Source organism: Protomyctophum bolini (genome assembly GCF_963924005.1).
Source record: "Protomyctophum bolini genome assembly, chromosome: 16".
Classification (NCBI taxonomy): domain Eukaryota; kingdom Metazoa; phylum Chordata; class Actinopteri; order Myctophiformes; family Myctophidae; genus Protomyctophum; species Protomyctophum bolini.
In genome coordinates, this window is record NC_137877.1 from 15024491 (window position 1) to 15049920 (window position 25430).

The 25430-nt window shown below is 43.3% G+C and overlaps 1 protein-coding gene across 1 annotated transcript in view; it reads left to right on the forward strand.

Moving 5' to 3' along the window:
* itga4 (integrin alpha 4) overlaps positions 1 to 25430 on the forward strand; it is a 31300-nt gene that overhangs the window by 2209 nt on the left and 3661 nt on the right. Inside the window, exons 2-21 of the mRNA XM_080785076.1 lie at positions 3827 to 3945; positions 7958 to 8052; positions 9539 to 9674; positions 9903 to 9970; positions 10738 to 10870; positions 11567 to 11652; positions 12225 to 12287; positions 12611 to 12766; positions 13271 to 13379; positions 14493 to 14587; positions 15823 to 15913; positions 16830 to 16875; positions 17513 to 17706; positions 18965 to 19119; positions 19913 to 20068; positions 20411 to 20487; positions 22118 to 22259; positions 24220 to 24294; positions 24700 to 24776; positions 24935 to 25024. Coding sequence (XP_080641202.1) covers positions 3827 to 3945; positions 7958 to 8052; positions 9539 to 9674; positions 9903 to 9970; positions 10738 to 10870; positions 11567 to 11652; positions 12225 to 12287; positions 12611 to 12766; positions 13271 to 13379; positions 14493 to 14587; positions 15823 to 15913; positions 16830 to 16875; positions 17513 to 17706; positions 18965 to 19119; positions 19913 to 20068; positions 20411 to 20487; positions 22118 to 22259; positions 24220 to 24294; positions 24700 to 24776; positions 24935 to 25024 — 2163 coding nt within the window. The remainder of the gene's footprint in view (positions 1 to 3826; positions 3946 to 7957; positions 8053 to 9538; positions 9675 to 9902; positions 9971 to 10737; positions 10871 to 11566; positions 11653 to 12224; positions 12288 to 12610; positions 12767 to 13270; positions 13380 to 14492; positions 14588 to 15822; positions 15914 to 16829; positions 16876 to 17512; positions 17707 to 18964; positions 19120 to 19912; positions 20069 to 20410; positions 20488 to 22117; positions 22260 to 24219; positions 24295 to 24699; positions 24777 to 24934; positions 25025 to 25430) is intronic.

Below are 25430 nucleotides of genomic sequence, written 5' to 3' on the forward strand. Positions count from 1 at the left end.
CTGTTGCTGATTACATTTCTGTCTGATACAGTATTCAATCAATCAAAGCAGCAGCCAAAAAACATAACACTTTCGAGAGAGCAGGACATGATGAACGTAGTCGTCTATTGTAAGCACTAAAATCAAGCGTCACCCGGCTTGAACCTGGGACAATCCCGGTCAAACCAGGACGTCTGGTCACTTAACCCAGTTATCTGAAAAACCTATGTTTCTATATCAGTGGTGCTCAACCTTTTTCATGTCAAGGACCCCCAGAATTATCTGTATTTGGTCACGGACCACCTTCTCAAAATATGTTGTTCCAGGGACCCCCCAGAAGCAAAGATTTGAGTTAAAAAACGTTCACTCTGAAAGAATATAATATTCAAAGATTTGTGCCACATTGTCACGATTTTTCAAAAATAGCATATCTACAAGCTCATATCTACAGGCACTCTGTGCCACGCTATGAGCTTGTAGATCTGCTATTTTTCAACAGCTAAAGTATATAACATAATGCTTAAAACACCAAAAGGGGTTCCCGTCCTGAATGGGTTTAGTTTAGTCCTATACGTCCCAGTTAGAGATGTACCGATAAAAGTTGGTCACGCACAATACCGATTTCTAAACCCATAACTTGCGTATCGGTCGATAGCGAGTACCGATCCGTGGGGGGTTCCAAATGGACCCTTTCAGGGTCTGATATACTGTAGAGCGCCGAAGTCCTGACGTCACTCGCTCATCCCCTCGATTCCCCTGGTTCACGGAAGTAATTTCTCTATGGAGAATAACATGGGGTGATCTTAATATCGTCTACTATAAGCATTGTGGTCCAAAAATAAACAAGCTGTCTCTGCGTTATTGTCGGGGAGGTGTGTCTGTATCGTTTGCGACAGTCAGTCACTCATGATACAGTCTGTTTCTAGCGAAAATGTTTAACTAATTCAGTAGCAGTAACATTAGCGTTTTCTCTCAGTTGATTATTCATATCCATATGAGTGAAGTGGCCGGGATGACATGTTTATTTTTCAAACACAGTTCTTATATGAGGCGATCTAAAATCCCCCTATGGGGATTACAATGCAAATAAAAAGCACATGAACGCGTAGGGATTTGCGCCCTCTACCGATATTGACGTCAGACTTTGGTGCTCTATGGGCGTCCTTGAAATTAAAAGGTTTTGAGAACCACTGATCTAGGAATTACAAAATAATAATACAAATATATAAAACAGCAACATCAACGGAAGCATTCAAAATACCAAATAATCAATGTATTGCTGTAAATATCATAATAATTATGATCATGTGGTAAATGATGTGGTATGGGAATGGCACAGACTGGCACACTCACTGATATGGCACACTGGATTGGACATGACGTCCACTATGGTGTAAGCATTGCAAGGAGCCTTAATACATACTTTTAAGCTTTGGAGCTTATTCCAATTTGTTCTATTATTAACCTCGACCCGGCACCTGGCGTTTAGTGAGAGGGTGTGTGTAGTTTTCCATTTTCCCATACTCACAGATACCGACATCAACATTTTAGGCTGTATATCGGCAGCTTTTCCAATACTGGTATGGATATGGGAACGACTTTAGTCCCAGTTAGTTCATGACCAACAGTGCAAGACTGTGAGTGAGACGTTCATTCATCCAGACAGACAGAGGGACATTTTGGGGGCTGCCGGTCACAAAGGGGCCTGACCCACCCAGTCCAATAGTATGTGTTGGGGCACGTGTGCGTGTGCACGTGTGTGTGTGCACGTGTGTGTGTGTGTGTGTGTGAGAGAGATACACTTTTCAATGCTTCCTCTATTCCTGACTCTCTATTCACCCACAGATGACCCCATCGCCACAAGAACGCACGCACAAACACATACAGACTTATTCTTCCTCTTTTTTTTATACTTTCTTTTACACTTTTTTTAGGTATGTTCTTTTGTGTTTCTACTTTGTCATAATGCTCGTTTTGTGTAATGGGCTTTGTTGTTGATGAAATGTGCTATAACGTTTGTTGCCTATAGCTAACTAACACACACACACACACACACACACACACACACACACACACACACACACACGTGTCCCCTGGGTATGTTAATTAGGCTGGTCCTACTAATGACACAAAGAGCCTTTGATGAGACTGTCTGTCTGTCTGTCTGTCTGTCTCTCTGTCTGCCTGCCTGCCTGCCTATCTGTCTGTGAGAGACATTGAAACAAAAATCCCTTCCAGTGGAATACCAGTACATCCTGGATTCTACAAAAATACATAAAATAAATTCCCGGCATAGGTATATATGAGTTACTCCATTGCCCTCCTTAACGGTACCATCATGTGACTGTTTTCCAAAAACAGACAGATCATGGCACCATGAATGTCTGCTCGCTGCAGTCAGAGGAAGACTGTGGACAGTTCAGAGACACATGCCTACCAGTGACATAATCGGTAGACACTAGGTTTTGTCATTTCAAACAAGTTGTCAAATTATGCATTTTCTTTTAATCAATGCGAGACAACAAAGGGTTTCCATCACGAGAAAAGGCCGTAGTTTAGCGTGGAATCCACATCGATGGTGTAATTGGTGCATCAATAATAATAATAATAATAATAATAATACATATAGTAACGCTTGTATAGTATAGTATAGCACTTTTCCAGTACTCAAAGTCACTTTCCAAAAACAAACAAAACAAAAATATTTTATTGAGACAAAACATCAAAGATAAAAAGTTAAACTAAAAGTTAAAGGTGGATTTGGATTAAGTGGGGAAGGTCAATCTGACACACACACACCCAGGTTCTGGGGCCTTGTCCTCAGTGGGAACCACCCATGTTCAGGGGCCTTGTCCTGGGAACCACCCAGGTTCTGGGGCCTTGTCCTCAGTGGGAACCACCCAGGTTCAGGCGCCTTGTCCTGGGAACCACCCAGGTTCCCAGGAGGTTGGCATCACCAGACCTGAGGGAACGGGAGGGGCGGTATAGGGGGTGGAGGAGGTCAGAGAGGTACTGTATAGCTATAGGGGCTATTAGGGGCTAAATGGTTGTTGAGTAGCAGTATCTTGAAATCAATTGTGTATTTGACGGGAAGCCATGGAAGGGAAGGGCACAGAGCAGGAGTGGTGTGATGTGGTCCTCTCTAGGGGGGCCACCGCCAGGGGTCGGGTCTTAGAGCATACAAACGGAACTAAATAGACCCTTACGTGTAGCAGGGCCACAGCCAGGTGGGCGTGTTAGAGTGTATAAAAACGGAACCAAAATAATGTACCCTTACACCTACGGGCCCATTTGGTTCCATTTGTACATAAATAAATAGTAAATTGAATAAACACTCGGGACATCCTTGAAATTAAAACGGTTGAGAATCAGTATCAGAGTCGACACTTTTTGTTTTGCACACTTGTTTGTGCAAAAAGAGATCTCTGAATGCCATCAAAGAACAAGACCTGCACAATGTCAGGAACTTGCAGATAGAAATGTAGCACCTAGCAACAGGAAGTTGCAAGTATATATTTTGCAAGCAATTTAATTTGGTTGAGTATAAGACTAAGACTAGGAATAAAACAAAATTGTGTCTTATTCTAAATCAGAGTTTGCTGTCAAAATGAACGCTGTTTGCGAGTTCCTGACAGTGTGCGTGGGGGAATGATGCCATTCAGAGATCACCTTTTAAATATATGCACTTTGTCCTACAGTACGCACCTGTCACCAGCCTTCTGAGGTGTGCATCGATCAGCCTTTTTTATAAACTGTTTGTGAAAAGTTGTGTACCCCTAAATCTATCCCAATTCACACTATATGCTCTCTCTCTCTGTCTCTCTCTGTCTCTCTCTCTCTCCACCAGGTTATTGGTCGGCGCCCCAGTAGACAACTCTTCCAGTTCGGCAGTCAGAACTCCAGGAGCCGTGTATCAGTGCAGCATCTCTTCTAGTAAACAACCAACCTGTCAACAGATACAAACAGGTCGGTTCTCTCTCTCTCTCTCTCTCTCTCTCTCTGTCTGTCTGTCTGTGCACCAGAACAACAAATTATTTGAACAAACAGCATGTCGCTGATTTCCACTTCGCTTCTCAGTTTGAGAGGCTTTCCATTTGAGCCTGATTTCCGAACATCACCTGTTCGCTACGTAGGCCACGCCACTGCCGATTGGATAGTGAACTGAACCCTATCCACTGACAGACCAATCAGAATCAGTCAGGCCCCCGGGGGGTATGAAAGAAAGAAGCGTGCGTCCCAGGCTGAGAAGAAGCACGGTGAAAGAGAACCAAACGCTGAACAAAGAGACTCACAGTCTTTATTCCAGGCTAGAAAACATGTAATGAGTCTTACGTGACAATGCTAGCGAATGAATCAGTGATTGAGTCGTGTGCTTCAGGGCTTCCCCTGCCAGGTGACAGGACGCACACAGAGGAGAGGTCGCACGCAGCTGTCAGCTGGTGTTCTAGTATAGCCCATGCCTCTGGACAGACACTGTTGTTGTTGTTCAATATCTGAAGTCAACACAATGTATAACCAGCAAGACGCTCTAAAGGGCGAGGTGGCGCTGAAACAACAGGTCTGGGAATGCCCATATATGGACTTCAAAAACAAAACATTATTGACGTTTTCGGGCCGGGTAGGGAGTAAAATGTGTGCTAATTAGTAAGGCCAGGCAGGGCCTCTGGCCAGCCCAGTTAGGGCCCAGGTAGGGCAGGGCCTTAATTTTTGGGGCCTGTTCCGGCTGCCGGGCGCGTCTGCGCTAATAACTTTGGTGCAGGCCCGTCTAGAGTTTGAATGAACAAGTATCAGTCAAAAGGGAGACATCGAAGAGGAAGGACAGGTGGGGTGGATCAACATATAATGGAATGTCAGAACAGGACAGCTCCATATAGAGATCTAAGGGTTTGAGGTTGAGGTTGGATAAAGAGTTTCTGGCCGGCTCCATATATGCATATATGCGTAACCGTCTGGGCACCCGACTGGTAATCCAGTCGCAGTGTGCCGCGGGTTCGACTCCCGAGCCCGACACGGCCTTTACTGCATGTCTTCCCCCATCTCTCTCCCGTTTCCTGTCAGCCTACTGTCTGTCCCTTCAAAAAGAAAACTAATAAAAGGCGTAAGCCGCAAAAACATATCATATATGCAGATCTAGGTGATGATCCAGTCTTCTCCATGTATGGCTATCCATGGTTTGATGAGGTCAGAGTCGTGATCTTCATATATGGTGATGGCCATATATATATGTCATAAGGCGTGATGGACTGAAGTCCATATATGGAGCTTGTCACGAGGCGTGACAGACTGACGGCCATACATGGAGTGTGTCACGAGGCGTGACGAACGGACATACTGACTGACAGGTTGTGCAGGTTTTCATAGTAATCTAACACTAATAGTAATCAACAATAACATTATGTTAGGTGCCTTTCTACTGTGAGAGTAACAAGTTTGTTCTTTTTACGTTTTTTACGATTCTTGAAAAGCCTTCTGTCTCTGAGGCTATATCAATACAAATACAACAAGTTTTTTGCCCGACCATCTTCAGTTTGCTATGGTCTTTTTTTTCTCCAAAAACTAAGTGTTTTTCACACAAAGATAAAATAAATTATACAATATGTAGGATTGACAACAGTTTATTAATAGTTTAGTAATCCTGGTCTCTAAACTGCCTCCCCCTGGCCAGCCGGGGCGCCTGATGGAGGGGAAAGGAACTGGTTGGAGTAACGTGTTCCTTCCACACTACGTTACGCTACGTCCAACCAGGGAAACTCTCCCCTGTCAGGTGTAAAGGAGCAACTTGGACACTCAGGCATTAAGGAAGCATGAGTCCGTTGCTCTCCCCATGTCCCCCATATATGGGGACTAGGTTGGCGGAGGGTGTGTAGAGCCCAGGATCACATTAGATAATTGACACAGGTGAAAAATGGGTTACAAAATCGTGGGATAAAAATTATATAAAGATAAAAATAAAATCCAACAATGACCAAATAGAATTGCCCTGGCATTTGCTGTTGCTCAAAGTTAAGTTGTGGTGTGTAGCTTGGGCTGATGCTTGCAGCCAACCTCAGGCAACGTCCAAATTTGTTTAAATTTGTTTATCTCATTAAGTTAATAGATTAACCGGATTATGAGACAATGGGCCCCAGGGCACAGACACTAACCTTTGAGAAGCACGTGAAAAAAGTATTTAAATCCAGCTCTTTGACCACAAGAATAACCAGTTATTGTTTGCTTTGTGATATTGTCTATATGGGTCTTAAAAGACGGACATGTATGTACATACAATACATATTAAATAGGGAGGTTTCCGGGGAGTAACAACATGTATGTTTTGGGTCACAAGCTGAAAGTGTTTGGTAAACACTGTACTATTACTAAGCTACGGCCTAATACTTCCCTTTACTGAAATCACACATTAAATGCTTCAAGTTCCCGTTCCTGAAAGCTGCACATTTTGTCCAAACATGGTGTGACCTTGTGACTATGACCTCTCAATTCAATTCAATTCAATTCAATTCAATTCAATTCAATTCAATTCAATTCAATTCAACTCAACTCAACTCAACTCAACTCAACTCAATTCAATTCACTTCAAAGGAGCTTCATTGGTATGAGAAAACATATGTTTAAATTGGCAAAGATAGTGTCAAAACAAAACATAATAAAACATTTGAATAAAAACATGGGGACAGTAGGCTATGTGCAGTTAAAGGGGGTACAGTATTGTGTAGAGTAGACAGAGCTATGTCACACACGTTATTGTACGCAAGAGTATAAAGCTTTTTGAAACAAATAGCAGCAATCTTTTAGGATTTGTCTGTCCCTTTTGGGACAATTAGCAGCATTTTTCCCAAAACAAATTTAGGAGAAAACTTTCGCACTCCTAGAAATCAGGCGTATGCACAGGTGCGTAGGCCAGTGGACATCAATGAAAGCAATAGGAAGGTCCTGCCTGAAGGTCCTGCCTTCCTGCCTGGTCCGGAGGGAACGAAATGTTGCTTCATTAAAAAATACTCAGTACAGTATACAAAAAGCCTCATTTCAAATGTGTTTAAAGGTAGTAGTAGCTCGATCTGTCAACACAATAGTCATTGAAGTGGTTGAATTCCATTGGCTAACCTTCTTTTATCACAACAGTTCACAAATCCTGCTGCTGTGTTTGCACATTGTTGTATGGGTTCGAACTCACTTTGGATGTGGGCATATTATGTATAGTCTTTGGGAAGTGTGTGTCTCTGATGTCTTGGTATAGCAGTGGGCAGGTGGTTAGAAGTGTGTGTCTCTGATGTCTTGGTATAGCAGTGGGCAGGTGGTTAGAAGGTGTAGCTCTGTGTGAAGTGGGTGCATATAGTGTGTCTTCCCCTGGGAGCGGGCCCTCTGGCGGCCTTCCTCTAGTCTATTGCAACAAGGCTGTGATGCATTGAGTCTGTACTTAGTCAAGGCTTTATAGCTTTCTTTTAGTGTTCTCATCTGGTTTAGTCCTCTCCTCTCACAGGATGCTATTGGTGTGAGGGTTGTGAAGTGAAACCCAAAACCAAGTGAAATCACATCCATCCATCCATCCATCCAATCAATTGAGTGCTATAGCGCCACCCTTTGGCCAATGGCTGTGGGCTTCGCGTCTTCACCGTTTGGCATAGCTCTCTACCATAATATTGCCAAGTTTTGCAAAAACCTACTGCACGGTTATGCCAGAACTGCTATTTTTGGCGGAAGAAGAAGAAGAAGGTGGAGAAGAAAAAAAAACAGACAAATACAATGAGGGACCAAAGGTTCTGATGTTTTACCGTTTGAATTGTATGTGTCATTCATGATTGAAACTGAATCATTTTGTTTACTTTTGTGTCTGTGTGTATGTGTGTGTGGTGTGTGGTGTGTGGTGTGTGGTGTGTGTGTGTGTGTGTGTGTGTGTGTGTGTGTGTGTGTGTGTGTGTGTGTGTGTGTGTGTGTGTGTGTGTGTGTGTGTGTGTGTGTGTGTGTGTGTGTGTGTGCACAGGCATGGGGTCCTGTGGGAAGACATGTAAACCGGAGAGTGAAGATCAGTGGCTGGGAGTGTCTCTGAGCAGAGATCCTGTTAACGGAGACATACTGGTAAACAAACACACACGCGCACAGCCGCACACGCACACACACACACACACACACACACACACACACACACACACACACACGCACGCACACGTGCATGTGCACACACCTTTAGGAGAACTCCTATGCTTAATGGACCACAGCTATTACACATCCTCCTCAGCCCTGGTCTTTTGTTTCAACGGAATTAGGGCGATAAAGTTCTCTTTGATGGTAAAGAAAAAGAAAAGGAAAGACGATCCATCAAAACCATTCAGGGCTTTTCACAGCTGGACTGAAACTGGAGTGGATAGTACTATTCACAGTTGTTTTTAATACTTGCATGCTGGGATACGTAGTTTAGTTCTTCTTAATCTGTACAGGCTTTATGCAAAGCGGGGGGCGGTGGGGTGGCTACAATTGTGTTGACAGTAAACATAGTCAAACAATAGAATCAAAGGAGCCCCCATGCAGTGCATGGATGGCCTCACTGCCTCAGGCATGTGTCTGTGTGAATGATGTGTGTGTTAGGCCAGTGCTTCCCTTGAATTGAAATTGAATTGCTTCCCAAAGTGGGGTGCGGGGACCCCCAGGGGTCCTTGAGGGAGTTCCAGGAGGTCTGCAGCTAAATGATAGTTTGGAACCAAATGGACCCTTATGGGTCTGTATGACTAAATGTATGTTAAATTAACGTAGATTTTACAATATAAATTTGGGGTCCCAGAGATAGAAATGCCATTCAATGGGGGTCCGTAGACTAATAGTAATAATTCATGTCAAACTGGGGGTCCTTGAAATTAAACGGGTTGAGAATATCTGCTCGAGCCGTAAAACTCTTCTCTTATGGGGGTCCCTTGCATATCTTTTCAAATGGCGGTCCGTGGGCTAATTACTGTCAATTTGGGGGTCCTTGACCTGAAAAGCTTTGGGAACCATTGTATTAGGCTGCTGGCTGCATGGCCACGCTGCCCTGTGTTAATCAGCCACAGCTTCAACGCGGACAAATCTATTAGTGACGACTTGGCTTTCTATCTAGAGGACCAGACTGATTAGTCTCGGTTGGCCTGCAGACTAGTTGCCTCTCAATTTTCGAACGCTTCTGTCATACAGTCTGGAGCAACGGAAACTCTGATCTCATGAGTCAAATATAAAGCGGATGTGGAGCCTCTGCTATTTACGACGTCATCAAGGCTTAAATGCCAAAATGCATTCTTGCAGACAAAATCAACTAAAGTAAACTGTATGATATTTAGTCAACTAAAACTAGACTGACTTCTTTTCAAATGTGACAAAAACTAAATTACATTTTATTCAAAAGATTAGACTATGACTAAAACAAAATCAAAGTTTGCTGTCAAAATCAACACTGATTCTGTCTCATGGTGTGTGTGTGTGTGTGTGTGTGTGTGTGTGTGTGTGTGTGTGTGTGTGTATGTATGTGTGCGGAATTGCGTATCCGTGTGCATGCGTCCGTGTGTGTGTGTGTGTGTGTGTGTGTGCGTGTGTGTAGGCGTGTGGACATCGTTGGAAGAATGTCTTCTACTCTCAGAAAGATGTGCAGAACAACAAACTACCTCACGGAGTGTGTTACCGCTACAGCAGCGACCTCAGCCAACCAGGACAGGCCATGATACCCTGCTACAGAGGTACACACACGTGCACGTGCACACACACGCACGCACATGCACACACACACAAACGCACACACACACACACACACACACACACACACACACACACACACACACACACACACACACACACACACACACACACACACACACACACACACACACACACACGCTGAGTAAAGCACCACCTGTTGACATTTCTCCCTCTCTCTCTGTTTGTCTTTGCTGCTCCCCTGCCGTCAGACCATCAGAAGAAGTTTGGGGATCTGTACGGTTCCTGTCAGGCTGGAATGTCCACCTTCCTCACCGAGGTGCAAACACACTTTATAATTGAGCTTGTAGAACTGCTATTTTCAAAAGATGTTTATACATTTGAAAACATGAAACGGGCCTTGGACGTGTGTACACGTTTTCAATGTTATCAAACGAGAGAAGAATATTCTGATTGCTTTCGTTCATCCGCGGTCCCGGTCACTTCCTAGTTTACCGCTGCAGAAAGAATGCCTCGTATCTGCTAATCTAGGGGGCGCTCTCCGTGGTTTTGATCAGATGGATATACTAAGCTCTTCATTTCTGACTTCTCACCTGCCTCTCGTTCAAAATATGAACGGGAGAGATCATCGAGTGATATTATGGAAACGAGAGCAAGGTTAGCAAGGAAAGATATGTCTCCGTTTTTTTTCCGGAACAAAAGGGGGGGGGGACTTTAAAGAGTAAAAGCGGACATGTCTTCCCGGCACCCCCGAGCTTCTATTTTGAAGGAATCGCTGCGCTGATTGTGTTAATCACAGTAGGTTACTGATCAAGACCATGCAATGGAGCCAGCTGGCTTTACTGGAGTCGAACGGCTGCCAGTAGGAAACACGGAAGTGAAATTACTGCCGCCGAAGCGAAAACATCGTGAAACTGACTTATGTGGCCGGTGAAGATTGTGGTTATCGTATTATGTGATGTTACCGTATACATATGTCATGGGATCTTATATTTGTAGGAGCTGGTGATAATGGGAGCTCCTAGGAGACTGTGTATTGATATGTGATGTGATGTTACAGTATGTCATGGGATCTTCTGTTTGTAGGAGCTGGTGATAATGGGAGCTCCTGGGACGTCGTATTGGACTGGTTCTGTACTGGTTTACAACACTTCCAGCAGAACCATGGCTGCTTATCTGGACGAAGGCACTGGACAGGTGCAGTTTGGCAGCTACCTGGGTACTATTACTACAACTACTACTACAATTAGTACTACTACTACTACTAGTACTGCTGCTACTGCTACTGCATTACTACTATCAGTGGACAGGTGCAGTTTGGCAGCTACCTGGGTACTGACCTACACCTATACTACAACTACTACAACTACTAACTACTACTACTACTACTACTACTACTATATAAGTCCTGACGTCACTCGCTCATCCCCTGGTTCACAGAAGTAATTTATTTCTCTATGGAGAATAACATGGTGTCATCTTAAAATCATCTCATATAAGCATTGTGGTCCAAAAACGGGTAGGTGTCTCTATATCTATAGCGATAATGACGTCAGACTTCGGTGCTTTATACTACTACTACTACATTACTAATCAGTGGACAGGTGCAGCTTGGCAGCTACGTGGGCACTGAACTGGTTCAATCTATTCATGAGTTATCTGACTGAATTACTACTACTACTACTACCACAACATTTCTACTTGAACTACCATTGCTTCTATAATGGAAACAAGTCCCCAGGACGTTTTGTTGTGTTATCCGTTTAGCTCAAATGTCTGACTGTACCTTGTGCTGTTTAATTGAAGTATTCAATCAATCAATCAATGTGTGTGTGTGTGTGTGTGTGTGTGTGTGTGTGTGTGTGTGTGTGTGTGTGTGTGTGTGTGTGCGTGTGCGTGTGCGTGTATGTTCCAGGTTACTCAGTAGGTGCTGGTCACTTCCTACATCCTGGTTCTACCGAGGTGGTGGGTGGAGCTCCACAACACAGCCAGACAGGCAAGGTAAGCTGTCTATCTGCCTAAACGTCATCAGGTGGTCCGTCCGTGGCTCAAATGCTGAATAAATAATTCAGCAATTTAAACCCACGGTTCCCAAAGTGGGGTCCACATAGCCATGGGGGCCACAAAATAATTTGCCAGTGAATTATGGTATGTGTGATCACTGATATGTGACCTTACCACAATCACAGTAATCCATCATTCAAGGGTTTTTGGATAGAAATGAAACGGACTCTATGCAGACACTAACTGAGTGTCTGTGACCAGCTGATGGTCGTTGACGCTTAGTTGATGCATCAAGGAAGGCAATTATGTTTCTGCACTGACAAATAGGTCTACATCTATTCTAAGATAGCATCTTCATTTTTTTTGTAAAAATGTGTTTTGTGACTTTGATTGAAAATATTTAATTAATACAAATAGTTCCAATGGCACCTAAATGTAAGCTTTGTAAAATATGCTTATCGGTGTTGCGAGGATGAGGGGGTACCTGGAAAAACATTCTCCCACCCAAGGGTTAACTGGGCCAAAAACGTTTGGGAACCCCTGATTTTAAAGTATATGTTTGTTTGCAGGCGTATGTTTTCCAAGTGGAAGGAAGTCTGTTGAAGATAGTCTCTGAACTGTCTGGAGACAAGGTAAGAAAAAAAGTTTTCATCATAAACGTATTCGTTTTTCATTCATTATTATTTTCATGTCATCTATCTATAAATGCACCAAGTCTCTAGCGTACGTCTGTAATCCATATAACTGGAGAAGCGTTCACTCCACCGACTTTGTCTAGTTATCATTAATTTATCATAACTTTCTCTCTCATTATTGTTAGCTCGCACTTATTCCGACCATTTGCATCATTAGCTACAAGCGAACTAGGGCTATGGTAGCTGTTTTAAGCAGAGTAGCGTGTGTGTGTGTGTGTGTGTGTGTGTGTGTGTGTGTGTGTGTGTGTGTATGCGCGCAGTTGGGCTCGTACTTCGGAGCCAGTGTGTGTTCCGTGGACCTGAACGCAGACGGCCTGTCAGACCTGCTGGTGGGCGCTCCGCTCACATCCAGCTCCACACCAACAGGGGTCGCTAGAGAGGAGGGCAGAGTGCACGTCTACATCAACCACGGAGAGGTAACACACACACACACACACACATACATCCACATACACGACGCGCGCACGCCGCACGCCAAGCCCCCAGAATGGCTGGCCAATGTTGAAGCACTCGGCCCTCTGAGACTGCAGGCGGCCTCGTGCATTTAGCACGAGGAAACCCTGTGCAGCTGGGGTTCAACATTAAGCACTTAATTGGACATGTCATTTTGGTGTCCAAATCGAAAAAATGCAGTAGAGCCGAAGTAGAGCGTTGCTTCAAAACGCCACTGAGCAACTTCCATTGAAATGAATAGCAGGGGGCGGGGCTGTCCACTCTCTATCCTTTATAACGCCTGTTTTAGAGCTAAACGCAGCAAAAAAACGTTAGCAATAAAGCCATTTCATGACGCATTTTAACGGGTTTGTTTCCCTTCTTGTCTGTGTCTTTGTCTGTCTGCCTATCTCCCTCCCTGTCTATCTGCCTACCCACCTCTCTGCCTGTCTGCCTGCCTGTCTGTCTGCCTGTCTGCCTGCCTCCAGGCCAGGTTAATAGAAGCAGACTTCCAGCTCCAGGGCAGAGACTCCTACGCCGCCCGCTTTGGACAGACCATGATCAACCTGGGAGACCTCGATGACGACGGTTACCACGGTAACAAACATTATTATACTGTATATGAACTCTTTGACTGGCAATATTGATTCAGTCTGTATAATGTCACTGACTGCCTGCGGATGCTGGCGTAGTGATGCTGGACACACAAAATAGTTCCATGTGACAGAGGGGTCAATGTTGAACGAAAGCTGCTCTATGGTAGAAATAGATCAACGATACAAATGATGCTAGTTTTGTGGATTCATATATTTTTAATGCATGGCCCCCTAGTGACCCCCAACAAAATGACCAGAACTACTTAATAGTCACCAAAACGAAACCAGAACTCCCACCACGGGACTCAGGCAATCAATTAACACCTTTGCAACCACAATATTAATGGCAAGTATTTTTGTTTTTTTAAATTGGTAGGTTTTCTTGTAGGCCTATATAACTTCACAATGCTACTGACATTTGTGATACAATACTTGAAAACAAAGTACTACATTGTGGGTTTGAGCTGACATGCCCTTTTTGATGTAAATCAGTGAAGTCACCCTAATACAAGGCAAGTGGTTGCCGTTTTATCTTAAAAAAATATATATATATATATGTATATATATATATTTCTTTTTTTCTTTAGGGTCATGTGGTCTAACTGCACAGGCTTTGTGATCTACTGGTAGATCACGATCTATCTTTTGGGCACCCCTGTTCTACTATCAACTACACACATTAAAATATTAACTCCATGTGTGTCCAGGCTGTGTCAGTATGCTGGATAACGATGCTGAAACATTTCTGGGTATCCACCCTGTCTGTGGTTTCACGGCCCCCTCCCCAACTAACTGCCACTTATACCACCAGATAAACACCACTCTAACGGACTTTTACACTCAACACACACATGCGCTCACACTCACGCACGCATGCACGCACACAAATACACACACAGTAGTAGACCCCCACCCATTTAACTGCCTCTAGGGTGCTGTTCAGAACTTCAGACACTTAACTTAAGCAAAACTACTAATTTGGACCTAGTAATGAAGTAAAGTAAAGTACAACCCCCACTGTGGTGTGTGTGTGTGTGTGTGTGTGTGTGTGTGTGTGTGTGTGTGTGTGTGTGTGTGTGTGTGTGTGTGTGTGTGCGTGCGTGCGTGTGTGTAGATGTTGCGATAGGTGCGCCACAGGAAGAGGACCTAAAAGGTGCCGTCTATATTTACAATGGAGGGAAAGATGGAATCTCTGAGAGATACTCACAGGTATCTGTCTGTCTGTCTGTCTGTCTGTCTGTCTGTCTGTCTGTCTGTCTGTCTGTCAGAGCTGCAATGTATTTATGTATGTATTTTGATATACATTAATATTGAAGCAAAATAAATGAAACGAATGCGAAAGTAAGTGTCTTTTGTAATGACGTATCTAGTAAAGAACAAACAAGTTACATTTTTTGGAAGCGAACACGCACATGCATGCAGAAAGTCCCCTAAAGGGCCCCTGGGGGGTCCTCCTGGGCCCCACTTTTAGTAGCCTGGGGTGACGTGTGTTTTGGGCACGGCAGACAAAGTGATGACATCAGCTCTGTTACGATGGAGACGTGTGTCACACAACTACAAACATCAAGTTATGAATGAGATCATTGTCTGTACTGTACAACGCTAGGCTATATCTAATTACACATCTGAACATGAATAAAGATACGGCTGTGCGCTCGTGTGTGTGTGCGTGCGTGCCCGTAGACTTGTATTAGCATATTCGTCTGAGACTTAATGTTGCTCAGCCCACTCAGGTGGCTCCAAAATAAAGCCTTCAAAGCGAAGCTACATCGTGCGAGCATATTCATTTTGTTTTATCAGGGAACTTAATGTTCCCACACACATGTTCCCAGTACAGCCCAATTTGAGAAATGGAAATTGTGAGAACCATTTTCCCGGTCCTCACAAGACAAGCGATTGTTTCTTCTTTCCATTTCACAAACAGTATTTTTTATACTTTTACAATTGGTGAAAAAGCAGTGATCGTGCTGAAACCATGGCCAAATCTGGGGTGCTATTTTCGTTAGTGCTAAAATCCCCTTCTCCCTAAACTTCTTTGCCTTTTTTACTATTTTGAAAAACATATTAAAATTGTTCAACTAGCCTTGAATTAAAAATTAAAAAATAAATAATCAATATAGTAATAAAAAGGCAAAGAAATGTAGGGAAAAGGGGTTTTGCACTGACAGAAATAGGGCCCCTGGGGCTCTATTTTTCGTCCATGCTAAACGCCTTATCACTAAACTACTTTGCCTTTTTTTTAAATAAAATCTACAAGCTCACAACGTGTCGATGTAGTCGGCTAGTTGAACTATTTAAAAATGTGTTTTAAAATGGCAAAGAGGTTTAGCACTGACAGAAATAGGGCCCCTGGATTTACACCATAGCAGAAATGTTGATTCAATGTGCATTGTAAAATACTGTCTCTGTCTGTCTGTTTGTCTGTCTGTCTGTCTGCCTCTCAGAGGATCAGCGGTCAGGTTCTGGGCAGAGACCTCAGCATGTTCGGTGAATCACTGAGTTCGGGTGTGGACATCGATGACAACGGTTACCAAGGTAACGTGTGTGTGTGTGTGTGTGTGTGTGTGTGTGTGTGTGTAGCACGCCCTGACATACCAGGATATCCTGTGGAAGTGTACTATTCCAACTAACAACCCTGACTACTCTCTTCCTGTCTCTGTCTCTGTCTCTCTCTCTCTCTCTCTCTCTCTCTCTCTCTCTCTCTCACAAGAACTTGAACTTAATAAAAGTAGCAATACCACAATATAAGTACTTTGTTAGTAGTTATAACTTAAGTACAGTACTTCAGAACATGTACAGTACATTTTCTGTACCTTCCAGTTGGTCTTTACACCTACAATCATCAGCTGTGATTTTAACCATGCAGGTCCTTGGCTAGCCGATCTTCAAGCTCACGACGTGTCGCGATACGACGTGAAATAAGCTTGCAGATCTGCTATCTCTTGAAAGATTCAAGGAAGTGGTGTATGTATAGGGTGTGGTTAAATAATTATTCTGCAGTCCTCTCTCTCTTTCTGCATGGCATGAGAACACATACGATTACATTGCCAATGCCAAAGTGGAACAAAACAATCAAAACAAAATAATGTATGTACAATTGAAAGGGAATAATGTGTAAACAGAGCTGTGTCGCACAACTCTAACAGTACGTTTTAACAGCAGGGCGACAGCCAGACGAATTATTTATCTATGGGACCCGGCGACTACCGGCGTTAGCAGGCGAACGGCCGAAAGTCCATAAGTGGGCGGAGGAACGTCACCCGAAAAGATTACAAATTAATCTTTCCGGGTGATACTGGGTGGGCGATGTGTCGGCCGATGCTCGCCCGCTGTTAAAACGTACTGTAAGCCTTGTAAAAGTCATCATAATTGTGCTTTCTCTTTACCCTGTCTCTCTCTCTCTCTCTCTCTTTCTCTCTCTCTCTCTCTCTCTCTCTCTCTCTCTCTCCAGATGTTGCGATCGGAGCGTTCCTGTCCGATGCAGCTGTAGTGCTCAGGTACAGTGGTGGAAAAGTTTTGCTTAAGTAAAAGTATCAATACTGCAATGTAGAAATACTCCGTTACAAAAGTAAAAGTCCACAATTCAAAATGTACTTGAGTAAAAATGCTAAATCATTGTCATAATGAGTAGGAAGTACTCATTATGCGGAATGGCCCACTTCACGTTTTCAAATGTATAATAATCTTTTGAAAATAGCAGATCTACAATCTCATTTTCACATGGCTGAAATGTATATAGTGCTGAAGTGGTTAATGTATGTCTTGTCTTGTAATAATAATCCAAATCTACAAAGTAACTAGTAAGTAAAGCTGTCAAATAAATCAAAGTGAAAGTAAATCTGAGATGGAGTGGAGTAGAAATAAAAGTATCCTATTGGGAATTGGAAATACTCCAGTAAAGTGCAAATACCTCAAAATTGTACTTAAGTAAACGTACTTAGATACTACACAACTGACTTGCACCGGGATGAGGGACAGATGTGTTTAAGCGAGCATAACAGGAAGTTCTAATAATGAGGCCTTAAGCCTCATTAGAACTTCCTGTTATTTATTCTGCTCGCCAAAACCGGCGGCGTGTGTCGTGTTTCTCACTGTTGTTGTTGTGATGTCAACTTCCTGACCGCGTGCATGCAGGACCCGTCCCGTGCTGAAGGTGGAGGCGTCCCTGCTGCTGCCCGATAGGCTGAACCGCTCCGTGGCGGCGTGCCAGGATCACCCGGGGGCGGGACTTCAAAGAGACCAGGGGGTAGTGGGGCTAGCGTCCAGAGTGTGTGCCAACGTCACTGTGTGTTTCAGAGCCTCGGCCAGACAGTACAAAGGATACATAGGTACGTACAGACAGACAGTACAGAGGATACATAGGTACGTATACAGACAGACAGTAGAGGATACATAGGTACGTACAGACAGACAGCAGAGGATACATAGGTACGTACAGACAGACAGTACAGAGGATACATAGGTACGTACAGACAGACAGACAGTAGAGGATACATAGGTACGTACAGACAGACAGTACAAAGGATACATAGGTACGTACAGACAGACAGTACAAAGGATACATAGGTACGTACAGACAGACAGTAGAGGATACATAGGTACGTACAGACAGACAGATATAAACAGGAACCTGTCTGAATGTATGCATAATTATCTATAGCCCAGAGTGGACACGGTGGAGGCGTGGGCAGAGAAAACTCAACGTGTGTGCGTGCGTGTGTTTACTGAGCTAACAGGTGGCTCCAGTTAGTTTCATGTGTCCTACATTCTTGCATAGTGTGTGTGTGTGTGTGTGTGTGTGTGTGTGTGTGTGTGTTAATGTTTAGTCAGTACAAGGTCAGTGCCAGTTCCTGCTAAATGGCTGCATTAGGCTGCTTCTGTAAAGCCGTCCCACAGCTTCATGTTCAATTTTCAATTCAAAGGAGCTTTATTGGCATGAGAAGACATATACGTTTACAACATTGCCAAAGCAAGTGTCAAAATGTTCAACTACAGACATTTCATTTAATTTGACGACAAATAACACATCTAGCACGTCTTCCCTGTCATTATTCCAACAATTAACGTTTACCTAGGGTTAGTGTAGACGGACGGACGGACGAGACAGACATCCCCTTGGGGAATTTCAGGTGTCATGGTGGCAGCACTGCAGTTAACCATCATACCCACCAGGGGTCATCAATGTGACCGTGGCAAAGACTGGTCTTGTCCATAGAAAATTTTAGATTTTCTTATAATGCCAAATTACTGAATGTCAAGTCTCCAGGTTTTCTTCAGAACATGTATGACACTGATTTACTACGACACTATATGGCACATTTGGAGTCCAACTCGTACTAGTGGTTCTAAAATGTTATTTGCGAGGACCCCCTCAACTCTCAGAGTGTAAAAATGTGGTTCCATTTGAACTGTTACAGACCTATTATGGTCATGCAGGGATAACGCTTTATGGTTGTGGTAATATCATTGTCTGCTCATTTTGCATGGAATTTATTTGTTTAATTTTATTGCTGGCATGGCGATGACCCCTGATCATATCTCCTCTCCTCTCCTCTCCTCTCCTCTCCTCTCCTCTCCTCTCCCCAGACATCCACTATAATCTCACAGCAGACATCCTTCACAAGGCTTCGTTCCCTCACCGATTCTATTTCCATGGAAACGGATCGTCCAACGCCACGACGGGCCGCGTCCGAACGCGCCTCAATCAGCTCACCTGCACTCAACATCTCACCTACCTGAGGGTACGGCTTCCATACTCTCTATATCTACATAAAATATGTAGCTCGGTGGCCTTGTAGTTAAGAGCGTCCGCCCTGAGACTGGGAGGTCAGGGTTCGATCCCCGGCTGGGTCATACCAAAGACTGTGAAAAAGTGATGATATTCAGACCGCGGCCATCTTGCCAGCATGGTGCTAACTATTTAAGTATTGGAGTTTGCAAGCACTCGTTTTTAGTAAAGCAACCTATGTGCAAATTCAAAACAGGTGGTATGCAGCTGTTGAGTGATATCCAACGAGCACTCCCAAACTCTGACACTTTGAAAAATAATAACCTGCATGGAATTTCTTGACAGGAAGTAGCTCATAACATGTCTACTGTGGATTTTTATGAAACAAAAACTTGACAGATTGAAAGAAGATAATTCAAGCTTTCTGTACAGCTCCAATGTTGGTGAGTTTGACGTTGTTTAATACAATTAGACAGGACTCAATTTGGATGAATGGGCCGTCTATGGGAAGTTGCACCTAGTTGGCACCTTGCCTGAATATCTCAGAGGTATAGGCTCATGGCTCAGAAAGGCTTACTTTTACATAGTATGATAACCTACAGCACTACATCAATGACACTGCAAGCATTGGATAACGTGCATACGGTATTCATAAAATAATAAAAAGTCATTATTTATTTGTCTCCTCTCCTCTCCTCTCCTCTCCTCTCCTCTCCTCTCCTCTCCTCTCCTCTCCTCTCCTCTCCTCTCCTCTCCTCTCCTCTCCTCTCCTCTCCTCTCCTCTCCTCTCCTCTCCTCTCCTACAGCGAGAAGTGAGAGACATCTATACTCCCGTCCAGTTCGAGGCCTCCTATTGGCTGAGGCAGCCGTCCGTCAGCAGGTCCAGCTCAAGAAGCTTACGCTCGTTAAAACCCATCTTACAGCAAAGACCTGGAAGCACCACACACACTGTCACTAACCAGGTCTGTCTGTCTGTCTCTTCTCTTCTCTGACTGTATCTCTCTTAACTATATCTTTCTATTAAATGTAGAATACATTGTAAACCGGGGTGTTTCAATAGTCTGTGACTGACTGTACATGCAGAATCCCAGGCCATTTGAAGGAATTTATAAAACTTCACTGGACAGACAAGCCCCCCCAAAGAGGACATGGGGGGCTGAAAAGAGGATACTGTTACACATATTCAGATAGATAGGTAGTTTTTGTGGGCTAATCAACTGATTAGAAGAAAAAATAAATAAATAATAGTCTTCCTGTCCCTCTGTCTGTCTCTCTGTCTGATAATGTCTCCCTCCCTCTTTCAGACAAAGTTTTCCAGGTTTTGTTTGGAGGTCAACTGTTCAACCAACTTACAACTTTCAGCCCAGCTAGTTCTACCACAGTACGTTGACACATGCACACACACACACACACACACACACACACACACACACACACACACACACACACACACACACACACACACACACACACACACACACACACACACACACACACACACACACACACACACACACACACACACACACACACACACACACACACACACACCAATGCAATGGTGGGTTTCAGCTGCTGTCAGGGTGCCATCTATTGGTAGCCAAAGAGCTTATCTATTGCTATCCTGACATTGCAGTGTAAATTATATCTTCGGTTAAATTGTGTTATATTGTGATTGTGATAGTGTAGGAGGCTATACAGTGTTGCATGGCAGATTTTTGGATTTTTTTTATAGTGACTAGGAGCATACGCTGGGAAACATACTAGTGGCACTCACAATCACCTTACAATACATACAACTAACTGGCAAGGAAGGATAGGGAACAGGGGGTATAAATACACACAAGGTGAACATAACTACAGTACAATCAACACACGATAGGCTAGAACCAACAGGGTCAACTGACTAGACACAGCTGGACACAATGAGTCATTAACACACGATGAGTCAAGACAGGACAACAGCTAGAAGGGCAGACAGGAGGACGATGCTTCAAAACAAAATGCACATAAGTGTAATGTAAAACCCTAAACCAGTGGTTCTCAAAGTGGGGTCCAGCGACCCCTAGGGGTCCTTGAGGGAGTTCCAGGGAGTTCCCAGCTAAATGATAGATAGGAACCAAATGGATCCTTATGGGACTATAACTCTGAGAGTGTACAAATGGTTCCATTTGTACACTCTCAGAGTTAAATCAACGTTGATTATACAATAGAAATGCCATTAAATAGGGGGCAACGTAGCCTAATGTGGGTCAAACTGGGGGTTCTTGAAATTAAAATGGTTGAGAGTCGCTACTAGAGCCGTAAAATAAAATCTCACTGACATACGTATGCTTTCAGGAACCGGTCATACTGTTATATTTATGCTTTCAGCAGTGTTGTTTTCGTCGACTAAAACTATGACGAAAAATGTTCGTCGACTGCCATTTTTCACCGACGAAAACTAAATGTACTAAAACTATGACAATACTGACAATTTCGTCAACAAATAAAAACTAGACTAAAATGTTAGGAAGGGACTAGTGGACAAGAGAGCCAGTATAAGTCATTTTACAATTAGTTGCATGCTGAAAATAGACGATCTACAAGCTTGTAGATCGGCAAGTGAAAAAAACAGCCATTACGACGGCATCAAGGCCCATAAAAAATCACTAAATCAACTGTAGATTTAGTCGACTAAAATCTTATGATATTTAGTCGACTACAACTAGACAAAACACTAAAACATTCCAAGTGACTAAAATGTGACTAAAACTAAACATTTCAAGAGACTAATGACTAAAACTAAAATAGAAACTTGCTGCTTTCAGGAACCTGTCTCACTGTTATATTTGGAACCTGTCTCACTGTTATATTTGGAACCTGTCTCACTGTTATATTTGGAACCTGTCTCACTGTTATATTTGGAACCTGTCTCACTGTTATATTTGGAACCTGTCTCACTGTTATATTTGGAACCTGTCTCACTGTTATATTTGGAACCTGTCTCACTGTTATATTTACGCTTTCAGGAACCTGTCGTACTTTGCGTTGGGGAACGGACGGAGCATTCTGTTGAAGACCACCTTGGCCAACTCAGGAGACGACTCCTTCCTGCCCAGACTGTCGCTGCGCTTCCCCACACACATCCACTACATCAAAGTACTGCAGAGTGTGAGTACTACACACATCCACTACATCAAAGTACTGCAGAGTGTGAGTACTACTACACACATCCACTACATCAAAGTACTGCAGAGTGTGAGTACTACACACATCCACTACATCAAAGTACTGCAGAGTGTGAGTACTACTACACACATCCACTACATCAAAGTCCTGCAGAGTGTGAGTACTACACACATCCACTACATCAAAGTACTGCAGAGTGTGAGTACTACACACATCCACTACATCAAAGTCCTGCAGAGTGTGAGTACTACTACACACATCCACTACATCAAAGTACTGCAGAGTGTGAGTACTACTACACACATCCACTACATCAAAGTACTGCAGAGTGTGAGTTCTACACACATCCATTACATCAAAGTACTGCAGAGTGTGAGTTCTACACACATCCACTACATCAAAGTCCTGCAGAGTGTGAGTTCTACACACATCCACTACATCAAAGTCCTGCAGAGTGTGAGTACTACACACATCCACTACATCAAAGTCCTGCAGAGTGTGAGTACTACTACACACATCCACTACATCAAAGTACTGCAGAGTGTGAGTTCTACACACATCCACTACATCAAAGTACTGCAGAGTGTGAGTACTACGCACATCCACTACATCAAAGTACTGCATACTGTGAGTACATCCACTACATCAAAGTACTGCAGAGTCTGAGTACTTCGATCCCCACACACACACACACACACACACACACACACACACACACACACACGCACACTAAAATGTTTATAAGAATTGGCACGGCGGCCAAACAGTTCCAAGTACAAGTACTATTTAAAGGCATGATATAAGCAGGCTACTGTAGGTGAATTTCAAGTTAATAACATCACATTCTTGCAGGCAGCGACAGTAACAGTACTGTAGCCTACAGTAACAGTACTTTAGCCTAGTACCTGTTAAATGGTTTTTTGGGGGCAGATGCTGTTGATGATGATTTTACCAGCATGAGACTTCCACAATGAACTACTCACCGAATGCTGCGGAGGTTCCATGTTTAATGTGCTTCCTAAGTGTGTACAGTGTTTAAGTGACAGATGCATGGTTTTCATATGTAAATATATGAACTTTGGCTAAAAGCTTGTGTTTAATCCACATGGGTTCTTGTTGTTTACTACTTGGTTAGACTTGTCATGGCAGCTTGGCTATACAACCGAAACAGACTTCCTCTTCCTCTTCAAAATAAGAGCCACTTGTAATGATTAGCCAACACTAGTTTTAGTTTATACCTACTTACAAGACAATTACAAGTCTACTTACAAGACAATTTACAATTTAGGCATTCAGCAGATGCTCTTAATACAGAGCGATTTACAGTAAGCAAGAACAATACATCAACTACATAAAAGTAGTCATCATGAATCATACGCTAAGAACCTAACAGTGGAATATCTATATAATGAAACTATGAGTATACATGTATATTGTGCTACAGTATGTCTACATAAAATGTCATCTAAGTTACATAAATTGACGCCTATAAGGTCGTCGAGGCTTGTAAAAGAGACGTTTAATGTGTTTTTTTACTGGTTAAATAAAGGTTAAATAAAAAATGGAACTTGAACACTCTCAGTGTTAAGGGGGTCTCTTCAAATGAAACATTTGAGAACCACTATACTACTATAGTGGACTCCTAATATGCCATAGTGTCAATAGTAAATCAGTGTCATACATATTCTGAAGAAAACCTGGAGACTTTCACTGAGTGGGTGTTAATATGATCAAAATAAGAACATTATAATGGTGTGAAAAACAGAAAATCAAACATTTGCCACGGACAAGACCAAGCGACGTAATGTTGTAGTTTTTTAACCCTAAACTGGAGTGTACTGTGTGTGTGTGTGTGTGTGTGTGTGTGTGTGTGTGTGTGTGTGTGTGTGTGTGTGTGTGTGTGTGTGTGTGTGTGTGTGTGTGCGTGTGCTTGCGTGTGTAGGAAGTAAGCTGCGATGTCTCTGAAGGAGGAGTTGACTGCAGCATCTCCAGTCTGTCTCTACCAGCTCACACTGAGGTATACGACCGACCAATCAAATCATCACAGACATAGCTGCAGCTCAGACTATTATGAATGAACCAATCGAAGTGCCTAAAGTAGCCGGATGCCTTGATTGACTGATCATTGAAGGCGCAGGCACATATACATATATACGTCAAGAAAGCACCTATCCCAGGCATCTCTTCCTGGTGGATGGAATTGACGCTCACACGCGTCTTCAACTTGTAGCATGGGCAAAGCATTTCAGTTTCTTTGCCCGAAGCTACAAGTTGAAGCCGTGCACGAGTGTCATTTCCATCCACCAGCTGTTTAAAAATCCCAGAAGAGACGCCATCTCTAGGAGCTTTTAGCCGCGACAGTGTGCCTGGGCCCAGAGCAATGACTTACTACTGACATACTTCTGCTTCCTGTTTCCTGCAGCTAAACATCAACTTCCTGTTGGATGTCAACCAGAGCAGCTCGGCTGGTGATGTCAGCATCTCTGTCAACGCCAGCAGGTAGATATCCACCTGTTCAACCAAACATGAGTGAGTGAGTGAGTGAGTGAGTGAGTGAGTGAGTGAGTCAGTCAGTTAGTCAGTCAGTCAGTCACAGTCCCCACATGATGTCCCTCTCCTCTCCTCTCCTCTCCTCTCCTCTCCTCTCCTCTCCTCAGTGATAACTATGAGATGGATGAGTATCTCGGTGACAACACGGTCTCCCTGCTCCTTCCTCTCAGATATGGAGTTGACGTCAACGTTCACGGGTGAGACTTTGACATTAAATATGCTTCCTGTACTGGTACAACCTCAAGCGTTGCCAGATGTACGGTAATTATCGTATTTGTACGAAAATTACGTACAAATAATAATAATAATAATAAGAAAGACCAAATGTACAATAATTCCGCCATATCACAAAAAGTGTGAATTTACCAAATTACCTGCATGGCTGCTGATTTGGGATCCGAGTTTGGCCTTTCAAAATAAGTCAGGAAATCAGTAAATATGACCCTAGGTAGAGCTGTGCATGGAGGCATTCAAAACTAAAAACACCCCCCAATACAAATTGACCGCTACAATAACCTTAATAATAGCGAAAATACATCATAAATAAATACTGAAACCAGATATAATCATTAAGGAAAGTTTATCCATGCACTATGTGTGTAC